This window comes from Arvicola amphibius, chromosome 11 (genome assembly GCF_903992535.2).
Source record: "Arvicola amphibius chromosome 11, mArvAmp1.2, whole genome shotgun sequence".
Lineage (NCBI taxonomy): Eukaryota > Metazoa > Chordata > Mammalia > Rodentia > Cricetidae > Arvicola > Arvicola amphibius.
Window position 1 is genome coordinate 85459542 of NC_052057.2, and position 13522 is coordinate 85473063.

At 36.6% G+C, this 13522-nt stretch overlaps 1 protein-coding gene across 1 annotated transcript; it reads right to left on the reverse strand.

Moving 5' to 3' along the window:
• Positions 1 to 536: 536 nt before the first annotated feature.
• On the reverse strand, positions 537 to 1260 carry LOC119826549 (aldo-keto reductase family 1 member C15-like; the record flags this gene model as incomplete). The annotated part of the gene is made up of 1 exon (XM_038347940.2): positions 537 to 1260. A coding segment is annotated over one exon (528 nt), but the record flags the coding sequence as incomplete, so codon positions are not given.
• Positions 1261 to 13522: the final 12262 nt, after the last annotated feature.

Genomic DNA, 13522 nt, shown 5'->3' on the forward strand with positions numbered 1-13522 from the left:
AGTTAACATCTGAGCTGCTCTAGGTAACAATCTTGTTTCCTTATTTAGAGATCTTATACAATGCTTTGAAGAATTAATATTTATGAATCTGTAAATGGAACATAATACAAATATGTTATTTAGGTAAATGGATACGTTTTCTTTAAAATGATTGCTATAAAGCAAGCTCACCTTGGAACACTGTGTCGGCAGAGACCTGGCAACTTACCTAAGGCTATTTGCCTCAGTAGAGCTAGGGCATCGTCTCTCAGAAAATGTCTAGTTTTGAGTAAGTCAATCTCCTCACACAAGAAACAACTTCTCACGCGCTTTGGTAGCTTCTTTCTAGATTGCTCACAAACCTGGTCCTCTTTAACTACACGTTAGCTGATATCCTTTGCTTGTTCTAGAGTCAGGAATGGCATATTCTTTACAAAGTACCAGAGCAAAGCCTTTTAGACTTTGCAGGTCCTTATAGACACTCACATATTCCTTCTTGTGTTCCTTTCATTTCATTGAGCTCCTTTAAGAATACAACAAATATTCTTTTTTTTACATCAAATATTTCTTTTTATTTTATAAATTCTCTGTAACTTGTGTGCTATTTTATAATCATCAGGAAAATCACTTGAGATTTTTGTAACATTTGACAAGCACATGGAGGCAGGAATCCTGCTTCTCAACCACTCTATCAAATACAGATACACATTGTCTGGAGGGAAGAGAGTCTCTGTGATGTTTAACAGTTCATGCTCAATATTCTTCTAAAAATGGATAGTAAGGGTGATCCACCGCAAATGGCATACTATCATATCGAAAATTTCTGTTGAGGCCATCAATAACTTTCATGTCCTCTGTGGTCAATTCAAAATCAAACACCTCGAAGTTCTCTTTGATTCTCTTCTCATTGAAGCTCTTGGCCAAAACCACCACACCCCTCTGTAGCTGGTAGCGCAGGGCAACCTGTCCTGGAGTTCGGTTGTGTTTCTTGGCAATGGTCTTTAAGATGGGTTCCTCCAGGAGGTATGGGCTATCACTGCTTACCCAGGTTGGGTCTCTGCTGGATCCCAGGGCACTGTAGGCAACTAGAACAATATCTCTGGACTTGCAGAACTCCAGGAGTTTGCTCTGGTTGAGATACGGGTGACATTCTACCTGATTGCAAGTGGGCTTGTATTTTAGTCCTGGTTTGTTCAGAATCAATTCCAGCTGTTTGCGGTTGAAATTGGACACCCCAATGGACTTGGTTAAACCTAAGTCTTTTTTTTTTGTTAGTTTTTTAAAAATATATTAATATGTATATACTTAAAATTACAATAAAATCCCATAATTTACCCCTCCTTCCCCTTCAACTGCTCCAATGTATCCTGTCCCCTTTGTTCTCATTGAATAAATGGGACCTCCTGAAGTTGAGCAGCTTCTGTAAAGCAAAGGACATTGTCACTAAGACACAAAGGCAGCCTACTGACTGGGAAAAGATCTTCACCAACCCTGCAACTGACAAAGGTCTGATCTCTAAAATATATAAGGAACTCAAGAGACTAGACGGTAAAATGCCAATTAACCCAATTAAAAAATGGGGCGCTGAACTGAACAGAGAATTCTCAACAGAAGAAGTTCGAATGGCCAAAAGACACTTAAGGTCATGCTCAACCTCCCTAGCTATCAGGGAAATGCAAATCAAAACAACTTTGAGATATCATCTTACACCTGTCAGATTGGCTAAAATCCAAAACACCAATAATAACCTTTGCTGGAGAGGTTGTGGGGTAAGGGGCACACTCATCCATTGCTGGTGGGAATGCAAACTTGTGCAACCACTTTGGAAAGCAGTGTGGCGGTTTCTCAGGAAATTCGGGATCAACCTACCCCAGGACCCAGCAATTCCACTATTGGGAATCTACCCAAGAGATGCCCAATCATACAACAAAAGCATATGCTCATCTATGTTCATAGCAGCATTATTTGTAATAGCCAGATCCTGGAGACAGCCTAGATGCCCTTCAGTGGAAGAATGGATGAAGAAACTGTGGAATATATACATGCTAGAATACTACTCAGCGGTAAAAAACAATGACATCTTGAATTTTGCAGGCAAATGGATGGAAATAGAAAACACTATTCTGAGTGAGGTAACCCAGACCCATAAAGATGAACATGGGATGTACTCACTCATATTCGGTTTCTAGCCATAATTAAAGGACATCGAGCCTATAAATTTGGGATCCTTGAGAAGATAATAAGAAGAACCTCCACCTGACGATAGATGAAGAAAATGACAGAGCCCCACATTGGAGCACCGGACTGAGCTCCCAAGGTCCTGATGAGGAGCAGAAGGAGAGAGAATATGAGAAAGAAAATCAGGACCGTGAGGGAACCTCCAGCTGGCGACAGATGGGGAAGGTGACTGAGCCCCACATTGGAGCACTGGACTGAGCTCCCAAGGTCCTGATGAGGAGCAGAAGGAGCGAGAACATGAGGGAGAAAGTCAGGAACGAGAGGGGTGCGTTCACTCATGGAGACGGTGGGACAGAACTAATGGGAGATCACCAACTCCAGTTGGAATGGGACTAATGGATCATGCGACCAAACCCGTCTCTCTGAATGTGGCCAACAGCGGGGGCTGACTGAGAAGCAAAGGACAATGGCTCTGGGCTCTGATTGTTCTTCATGGACGGGCTCTGTGGGAGCCTTCTCAGCTTGGTCGATCACCTTCCTGGACCTGGGGGGAGTTGGGAGGACCTTGGTCTTAGCATAGAGTGGGGAACCCTGATGGCTCCTTGGCCTTGAGAGGGAGGGAGGGGAGGTATGGGTGGAGGGGAGGGGAGGGAAGGGGGAGAAGGAGGGGAGGGAAGGGGGAGGAGGAGGCAAGGGAGGGGGGAGGAGGAGGGAAGGAGATGTAAATTTTTAAATATAAAAAAAATAAACCATGAGGAAAAAAAAAAAAACAAATATTCTTAAGCTTCTTAGAAATAAGTCACAGTCAGTTTTTACTGAAGCTACTATAGATGGTGTGCCCTTCCCCTAAAAGATTGCATGTGTGAATTTGTCTTATGGAAGTATGCAAGAATATTTGCCATTATAATTGACTACATCATGTCTTAATACATTGATAACTGCATATATTAAATTCAATGAGAATAAACAGATCAGATCTATAAAGATTTAAATAATGTTTTCACTTGCAAATTTTATTTTCATTCACAGATAGCTCTTCTTATTTCAGAGTTCAGTGTGTTTTGTATACCATGGGATAATCTGCCTCACACATGGCTTCCATAAGTGGTATTTGATGGTTGTCCATGAAAACATTATAATTTGGGAGAGCTAGGTTAATGTCTTTACATCCATTCCTGCTGCATTTCATGAAAAGTTTTCATTAAGTTGATTATACACATTTTTAAAAATAAAGTCTGGGTATCCTTAATGATCATTCAATCTGCATCTTTCTAAATTCTTCCCCATACACTTGCAATCAGCTTGACATCACTGGGTATGGAGTGGGAGAAACCTACAGTCAGCTGTGCACTCTGGTGCTAACTCTAGCACTCTGCTAGTCAGAGGCAGTGTTTATGGCCAGAGGGAACATTAATTAAAGGAAAATTCTAGGCATCTGGACACATTATTACTAGCTTAACTGAGAGTAGTGATTTTCAACCTTTAGCTCAGACACATCCAAAATGGTAATTGGGATGATATTATTAAAAATATTTTTAAACATAGTCGAATATGGAAACACTGAATTTATGTGAATCAACAATATATTTAATAATGGTATTCTTCAGAGAATAGGGAGACAGGGTATACCTATATGTGAACTCTCACTGTGTTTTGTCTCAAGAAATCCCTTAAGAGTAGGGAGAGCTCCTCTATGTGCACCTTACAGTAGATAGCAATGGAGTGATAAATTCTACACCAGGAAAAATAGTGTTACCAGAGAAGATGCTGCAAATCTCTGATATTCAATCTCTGCATTTAGAGCAAACTTCGCACTTTCTTGTCACTCCAATCATAATGTTTTTTTTCTATTATGTCAGTCTTATTTGGGTAGATTGAGATTTACTTACTGGATATTTTTAAAGTCATTTGATGGATGAGACATTGTCTTTCTTTCTTCATGTCTGTTATAAAAGCTTACTCTTTTATTACTCACTACACAGTTTTACCTAGAAAGGATAGCAATGAATAGACTTTTTAATATAAGGCTAGACATAGGAAAGCAATTACACACTCACACACACACACACACTTACATGAGAAGATGTAATGCTAGAGAGACTCAAATAAATACAAAAATGATGGCATAGTTTGTCTATTCACCAACTAATGAATATGTCTACACCTTCTTTTTAACCTTTTTAAAAATCAAACACTTGTTGTGTGGTTCATGTTATTCCTGAATTTCCTCTTTTCTTGTATCTGTCATCTTAACATGGCAAATTCTTCCCAGTTTTAGGACCATAACAAATGAAAGTACTAAAATCAATACTGCATAGATGACTGAGTGAATACTACTATCCATCTCTTCTTTGAACACATGAAACTATGATTCTATGTGGCATATGTACAACAAGAGCTGGTTTCCAAGGTGGCAGTGGAAGTTGACTGTGTTTCCTTCATCCTTACCAATTGTTTTAAGATTTTCTTTTTTTCAGTTTTAACTCATTTATAAAGTTATAATGAAATTTCATTGTGTTTTTACTTTTTTTGTTACAAAGAGAATGTTGAGTGCCTCTGTGTCTTTTTATCTGCCATAGAATCAATTTGATCACATTGTGAAATTTATTGCTCTAGAGGAACTTGATTTATAATTTTTAAAATATTTCTTCCATGGAAAAAATTAAAAGATTGTGTTGCATAGTGAAGAGATTAGTGCAAAACATCAGATAGAGTCATGAGGTAAATAAAGGCGATATTAACAAGATAATGAACACACAAATGAACAAATAGCAAAATAAATGAGGTAACATACAAAGAAATAATTGTATTGAGGATAATGGATTTTTTTGTCCTTTTTATTTGAGCATGACTCTTAGCAGTGTTAACTAGCTAGAGAAGTTCATTATTTGAATATATATATATATATATATATATATATATATATATATATATATATATATATATCTAAAGCATGAATGATTAAAAATGTTTTTGCCTCTTTTTAAAATCAAAACATCTGACTTGCTTTTGTTTTTTTCTTTTTGCTTTTGAAAACAGATTTTTTGATACAATATGTTTTGGTCATGGTTTCCACCCACAACTCCTCCTCCCATCCTTTTATACCAAGATCCATACCTTCCATACTTTCTTATCCTCTTCCCTTGTTATTTTTTCTAAAGTTGTATGTCTACTTTAAAACTTGCTTTATTATTTATTAGTAATTGGTCTTTACATATTTTAAATAAAGTATGTTATTTGCAAAATAATTTATTTCCTTTCTTTAAATTTTAACCTGTGTGTGTGTGTGTGTGTGTATGTGTGTGTGTGTAGCTACATATGTATAAATAGGGTCTCAATGTGTAGCACAAACTATCCTCTGATTTACTGTGTAATCCAGTGGCCTCCCGCTGGAGATCCTCCAGCTTCAGACTATTGAGTGCCACTACTGCAAGAGTGTGTTAAGTATCTACTTCAAAAAACACTCCAATGCCTGATTCTATGGCAATAAGTATATGGAAGGCACAGATAAGATAAAAGTTAGAATATGGGATGGGAAGCTAAATAAGATCAAAATATATTGCCTGCACCTAAAAATTCTCAAATAATAAAATATTGTATTGAAAAGTTATTGATTTTGATGACATCTATCCTCAGTTTGTTTTCTCTTTTGACTTATGTGAATGATATTCTAACTAAGATATCTTGGTATAACACAGGCTAATCAAAAGTTTCTCTTATGCTTTTCACATGTTCAGGCTCCATTTATTGACAATATTATCTGTTCACAGTGCATTGCTATCTTTCAAGGAAAATATCAACCATATAATTGCTTATCTCATGGCTCTCTTTTATGTTCTATGATTTCTGTATGTGTCCATGAGAAGAGTTTGCTAATCATTCAAACTCATTTTTCGATTATTCATTAACAGATACTACTCCTTTTATTTTGTGTTTTATTTCAATTAAAAAAAAAGGTTGATTGATGTACCTAAATAGATTGATATTCTCTTTTGTATTCTGAGTGCCTGTACTTATTTAGAAAAAATAACAAGGTTTTAAAAAGTATTTGCTTTTATTAATTTAAAATCATGAATTTTGATTCTTTATTATTTGTTCCCATTTAACTGAATTTTATCTGCATTGTTTTGAAGGTTTTCTCCTTTTATTAAAAATAAATTCTTTTCTAATACAATATATAGAAATTACAGTTTCTGCTCCATCTACTAGTCTCAGTTCTTCCCCAACTACCTTACCAATTAGATCCATATCATTTTTGTCTCTCATTAGAAAGGAACAGGCTTCTAAGAGATAACAACCAAATATAGCAAATTAAAATATAATGAGAAAAAAAATCAAATCAAGGATGGATAAGGAAAACAGACAGAAGGAAAAGAGCCCCCAAAGAAGGAACAAGAATCAGAGACACAATTACTCCCTCACTCAAGGGTACCATAAATATTCTAAACTGAAAGTTGCAGTGTTTATGCAGAGCACATGGTGCAGACCTCTGTTGGTCCTATGCTTGCTGCTTCATGTCTCAGTCCATCATATGAGCAATGCTTAATTGTTTTAGAGTGCTGGGGTGTGTTTTTTAAATAAGAATGGCCCGTCTAGGTTTAATAGATTTAAATGCTTGGTCACCAGGAAGTAGCACTATTAGGATCTGTGGCCTTAGAGTAGGCATTGCTTTGCTGGAGTAACCATTTTACTAGAGGTAGAAATTGAGGTTTTAAAAGCCCAAGGCAGACACAGTGGCTTTCTCTATACCTGCTGCCTACAGATGCAGGACTCTCAGCTCGTTCTCCAATACGATGCCTGCCTGCATGTTGCCATGCTTCCCGTCATGCTTAATACTATGTGGGGAATTGGTGTGGAAAGTCCTTTTGTATATGTGTTGCTTTTATTGGTTAATGAATAAAGTTGCTTCAACCTATGATAGGGCAAAATAGAGTAAGGCAGAAATTCCAAGCAGATTGAAAAGGAAAGAAAACAAAGTCGGGAGATGCCATGTAGTCACTGAAGGAGACAGAAGCTAGTGGGTACCTTGCCGGTTAACCACAAGCCTCATGACAAAATATAAAGTAGTTGAAATTAGTTAATATAAGATGTAAGAGTTATCTAGAAAGATTCATAAGCTATTGGCCAAACACTGTTATAATTAATATAGTTTCTGTGTAATTATTTCAGGTCTGGATGGCCAGGAACAAACAAGCAGCCTCTGCCTACAGGGAATAAATCTCTGACAATGGTAAGCAAGCCTCAGTTAAATGTTTTCATATCTAAGTGTTAATGTAGCCAAAGTGTTTCTTCACAGTAATAGAACACAGATTAAGATATAGAAGACAATGGTGCTGAAAGTAATATATATTATAACAGCCTGGTACACGATTTATTACTAAATTTATTACAAGTTTTATTACTAAAGCTGTATAGTACAACATAAATCAGAAATTGTAAGACCTCCAGCAGTTCTTTTATTATTCAGGACTGTTTTACCTATCCTGTTTCTGTTTGTTTGCTTGTTTTTCCATATGATGTTGAAAAGTATCCTTTCTAGGTCTGTGAAGAATTGTGTTAGAATTTTGATGGGTATTCCAATGAATCTTTAAATTGCTATTGGTAGGATGGCCATTTTTACTATATTAATCCTCCTGATCCATGAGTATAGGAGATCTTTTCATTTCCTAATGTCTTCTTCAATTTTTTTCTTCAATCACTTGAAATTTTAACCAAAGCCTTTCATTTGCCTGGTTAAAGTTACCCACAAGATATTTTGTATTATTTGAGGCTATTATCTAAGCTGGTGTTTCCCTGATATTTTGATTGCGTCATTTTGTTGTTTGTATATAGAAGGGGTACTGACTTTTGTGAGTTAATTCTGTATCCAGTTACTTTGCTTAAAGAATTTATAAGCTGTAGTTGTTCCCCAGTGGATTCTTTAGAGCTTCTTAGGTAGCCCTGTTCACAGAACTTTCTGTCCTACTCAGTCCCACGACAGTTAAGTCCTCCAACAAAACACAGAGCTCTACATGAATTATAAACTGCTCAGGCTTCTTATTAACTAATGCTTACATCTTACATCAGCTCATAATTCTTCTCTGTGTTAGCCACGTGGCTTGGTACCTTTTATCAGTTAGGCATTCTCATCTTGCTTCCTCTGTGTCTGGGTGACAACTGCAGACAGAGCCTTTACTTTTCCCAGAAGTTTCCTATTCTGATGGCCTCACCTATACTTCCTGCCTGGCTACTGGCCAATCAGCATTTTATTAAACAAGTTCAAGTGGCAAATCTTTACAGGGTATAGAACCATTGTCCCACAGCATAGTCCTATCATATCATATACAAATAAATATACACTGACGTCCTCCTTTCTAATTTGTTTCCATTTCATCTCCTTTAACTTTCTTATTGCTCTAGTTAAGACTTCAAGAACTATATTGAATAAATATTGTGAGCAAAAAATCCTAGAGAAGCTATATAAGAAGGTGAACCCAAAGAAAAACATATAGTTATCCTCCTGGATACTAGAAGTAGATAAGATTGCCGGACAAAAAATGGGAACATGGGGGTGGGGTGGGATGGGGGAGAGGGGAATGGGGAGAGAAAAGTGTGAAGTGGAGGATGGGAAGAGCTTGGGGGAATAGGATGGTTGGGATATAGGAAAAGTGGATATGGGAACAAGGAATTATATATCTTAATTAAGGGAGCCATTCTAGGGTTGGCAGAGACTTGACTCTAGAGGGGTTCCCAGGTGTCCAGGAAGATGCCCCCAGCTAGGTCCTTGGGCAGCTGAGGAGAGGGTGCCAGAAATGTACAGATCCTATTACCATACTCATAAATATCTTGCATATCACCATAGAACCTTCACCTGGCATTGGATGGAGAAAATGACAGAGCCCCACATAGGAGGAAAAAAAAAAGTAAAAAAAAAATATTTTGAGCATGGACAGCTTGGTTTTGTCCCTGGTTTTATTGGATAGAATTGCTTTGATTTATTTTCTCCATTTAAATTGATGTTGAATATGGACTTGCTGCACACTACCTTTATTAAGGTGAGTTATATCCCTTGTATCCCTAATCTATTTAGGACTTTTATCATGAAGCAGTGAGGGACTTTTGTCAAAGGCATTTTTTCCTCATCTAGTGAAATGATTATGAAGATATTTCTTTCAGTTATTTTATATAGTGGGGTATATTTATTGATTTCATATATTGAGGCTTATCTGTATCTTTGGGATTAAGTCTATTTTATTATGATGTGTTCATTTTGTTGTTTTCTTAGATTAATTTTGATATATTTTTGCATTTATGTTTATGAGAGCAGTTACTTTGTAATTCTCTTTTTTTACTTGGTATTTTTCTAGATTGGGTATCAGGGTAACTATGGCCTTATAAAATGAATCAGACAATATTATTTCTATATATACTTTGTGGAATAATTTTAAGAATATTATCGTTAACTTTTCTTTGGGTAGAATTCTATGCTAAAAACCATCTGACATTTGGGCATTTTTGGTTTGGAGACTTTCAAAGATAACTTCTAGGCCTTTATAAATTGCTTACATGATTTTCATTTAACTTTAGCAAATGGTGCCTAGCATTAAAATTATTTATTTTTTATATATTTCTGGATTTAAGTTTCTCATAATTTCCTCAGTCTCTGTTGTTATATCTCATTTTTTTGTTTCTGATTTTTAAACATAGCTGTTTTCTTCTTGCCTTTTATTAACTTTGATAAGGTTTGTTATTTTTAGTTAAGTTTTCAAAGAGTCATTTCTTTATTTCATTTATTCTTTGTTCTTTTCTGTTTGCTTTTAATTTTATTGATTTCAGCCCCAAGTTTGCTAAATTCTTATCTTTTCCACTTAAATATGATTTTTTCTAGAGTTTTCAGGTATGCCGTTAACTTACTAGTATTACAGTATTACATTTTATAATTTTTTTACAGAGGCCTTAATTTGTTATTAATTTGCCTCTTAGAAACACTTTCATTATGTACCAAAATGTTGGGTATGTTGGTTACTATTTTCACTGAATTCTAGAAATTATTAAATTTCTTTTCTTTATTTCTATCTTGATCAATTTTTTATTCAGTAGAGGGATTTTCAGTTTTCATGAGTTTGTAAGCTTTCTGCTGTTTCTATTGTTTTTTTCATATATTGTTTAAAATGCACTGTGGTCTGATAGGATGCAAGGAGTAATTTCAGTTTTCTTATATCAGTTGAGACTTGCTTTGTATCTGAATATATGGTCAATTTTGGAGAAAGTTCCATGAGTTACAGAGAAGAAGGTATATTCTTTTGTTCTGGGGTGAAGTATTCTATAAATTTCTGTTAGTCCCATTGGTTTATAGTGTTATTATCTCCAGCACCTCTCTGCTTAGTTTTTGTATGGATGGCTTTTCTGTTGGTGAGAATGGGGTACTGAATTCTCCCACCAACAGTTTCTGATGGTCATTATATGATCTAGACTATAATAGTATTTCTTTTAAAATATGGGTACAATGTGTTTAGGGAATAGATGTTATAAAATGAAATGCCATCTTAGTAGGTTGTTTTTACTTTGATGAGTATGTGGTGTTCTTTCTTGCCTTTTCTAATTATTCTTTGGTGTCTGTTTTGTTTGATTTTAGAATGTAATTTTAGAATTACAACATCTTGCTTCTTAAGTCCATCAGAATATCCTTTTCCAATGCTTTCTCTGAGTTGATGTCTATCCTTATATTGAGTTGTGTCTCTTGAATGTGGCAGAAGAATGTATTTTGTTTTCTTTTCATCTTTTCTGTCAGTCTGTGTCTTTCTTTGGAGAATTGAGACCATTTATACTGACATATATCAATGACCAATGATTGTTGATTCCTGTTGTTTTATTGTTGTTTGTGGTGTTAGTAGTGTTTGTATTTATGTACATTTGTGTGTGTGTGCTTCCATTCTTTTGATTTTGCTGGTATGAGATCATTTATCCCCTATGTTTTGAGGATGTAGTAACTTCCTTAGGTTAAATGCTTCCTCCTACTATCTTTTGTAGAGCTCAATGTGTAGATGGATATTGCTTGAATCTGTATTTATTATGGAATATCTTATTTTCTCCATATAATGGTGATTGAAAGTTTTATTGTCTATAATAGTCTGAGCTTGCATCTGTGATCTCTTAGAGTTTGCAGCACAACTCTCCAGGCCCTTCTAGCTTTTAGGTTCTCCATTGAAATGTTGGATGTAATTCAAATAGGTCTGTCTTTATATTTACTTGGTTTTTACTCCTTGCAGCTTCTTAATATTCTTTTGGAGATTGTTGTCATTGTTGTTGTTGTTCATTTAGAGATTTTGTCCATTTAGAGTTTTATTATGTGCCAAGTGGGTTTTCTTTTTGGTACAATATATTGGATAATCTGTATGCTTGTTGTATCATTATAGGCATCTCCTTTAAGCTAAAAAAATCTTCTAGATTTTTTTGAAAATATTTTCTGACTTTGATCTTGGATTCTTCTTCCTGTATTCCTAATTTCCTTTTTTTTTCTTCTTTTTTTTTGAGCAGTTTTATATGATTTTATACATTATCGTTCAAAAATACACTATCAATTTATTGTAACAATTTCTACCTTAAAACAAAATTGTCTTATGAGATAGCTTTGATAAAGTTATTTTCATTGTCCTTCTTTTTTTTCCAGTTTATTTATTTTTTATTAAAAATTGCCATCTCCTCCCCTCCTCCTCCCCCTTCCCTCCCCTCCCCTCCACCCACACCCCCACTCCCTCCCTCTCAAGGACAACGGCAATGAATGTGAACTCTACAGCATGGACGGGCTCACTGTGAGCCTTAACCTTCACCTGGCAATGGATGGAGATAGAGACAGAGCCCCACATTGGAGCACCGGACTGAGCTCCCAAAGTTCTGATGAGGAGCAGATGGAGAGAGATCATGAGAAAGTCAGAACCATGAGGGACGCGTTCACCCACTGAGACGGCAGGACAGAACTAATGGGAGACCACGAAGTCCACTTGGAATGGGACTGATGGAACATGCGACCAAATCGGACTCTCTGAGGGTGGCTGATGGTGGAGGCTGACCGAGGAGCCAAGGACAATGGCGATGGGCTTGGTCTCTACGACATGGACGGGCTCTGTGTGAGCCTTGTCAGTTCGGTTGCTCACCTTCCTGGACCTGGGGGGAGTTGGGAGGACCTTGGTCTCAACATAGTGTAGAGAACCCTAATTTCCTTAGATTTGGTATTTTCATAGTGTCCCCGATTTCCTGGGTGGTTTGTATTTTAGATTTGTCATTTAATTTGTTGTAAATATCCATTTCTTTTATCATATTTTCATTGCCTGAGTTTCTCTCTTTCATCTCTTGTGTTCTGTTGGTGACACTTGCCTCTGAGCTCCTCCACAAATTTCTAATATTTGTTTTCCTAGAATTCCATCATTTGGGATATTCTTTATTGATTCTTTTTCCTTTTTCAAGTCTATAACAGTTTTATTTGTTTCCATCTATTTGTATTATACTGGATATCATTAAGGATTAATTTTCTCCCTAAGAACTTCTATCATCTTCATGTAGACAGTTTCAAGGTCTTTTCCTTGTACTTCCTCTATCCTGGAATGTTTTCTGGGCTGCTCAGTCGCTCTTTGCAGAGACTGCCTGCTGCCATTGGAAACTGGGATAATGGGTGGATTGAGGGAAGGAAAATTGGAAGAGAAGATCTTCATGATTCATCTGGGAGTGAGACAGAAAGGAAAGAGGAAGCACAGCACATCTTTCTGCTACAGAATTGAGGAATTGAGGATGAGCGTATGGGGGTGGGTTCTGGGACCAGAGAAGAAAGAGAACTGATGGTCTTCAATCAGTGTATCTGGTACCCTGGAAGGGTTGGTCTTTGGATTACCAATGCTGCCTGCTAGAGTTGGGTGTTGAAGTAAAACAACATGATGAAATAGGGAAGTGAGGAGGGGAAAACCCATGCTATACACAGGAGATGGGTACATACTGGAGTGCAAGGCTGCAGCAGTTTTTCTGTTGCAGAGCTAAGGGTGAGACTGAGAGATTAGAAATTTGTGGAGGAGCTCAGAGGCAAGTGTCACCAACAGATCACAAAAGATGAAAGAGAGAAACTCAGGCAATGGAAATATAATAAAAGAAATCTATATTTACAACAAATTAAATGACAAATCTAAATCCAGAGGAACAAAGGGAGAGTTGAAGATACGCAGTCAGTCAACCTCGTTTCCTGGGAGGAGTGGTTTCTGGGTTAACAAGGGATGCCTGCTGGATTTGGGGACTGTGATAAAGCAATGAAGGGGTGATGGAAGTTAGGAGGGGAGGTCTAGTGGATCTTTAGTGGATGTATGGGAGTTGTAGAGAAAGAAGGCTGAAGCAGGCCTTCCTT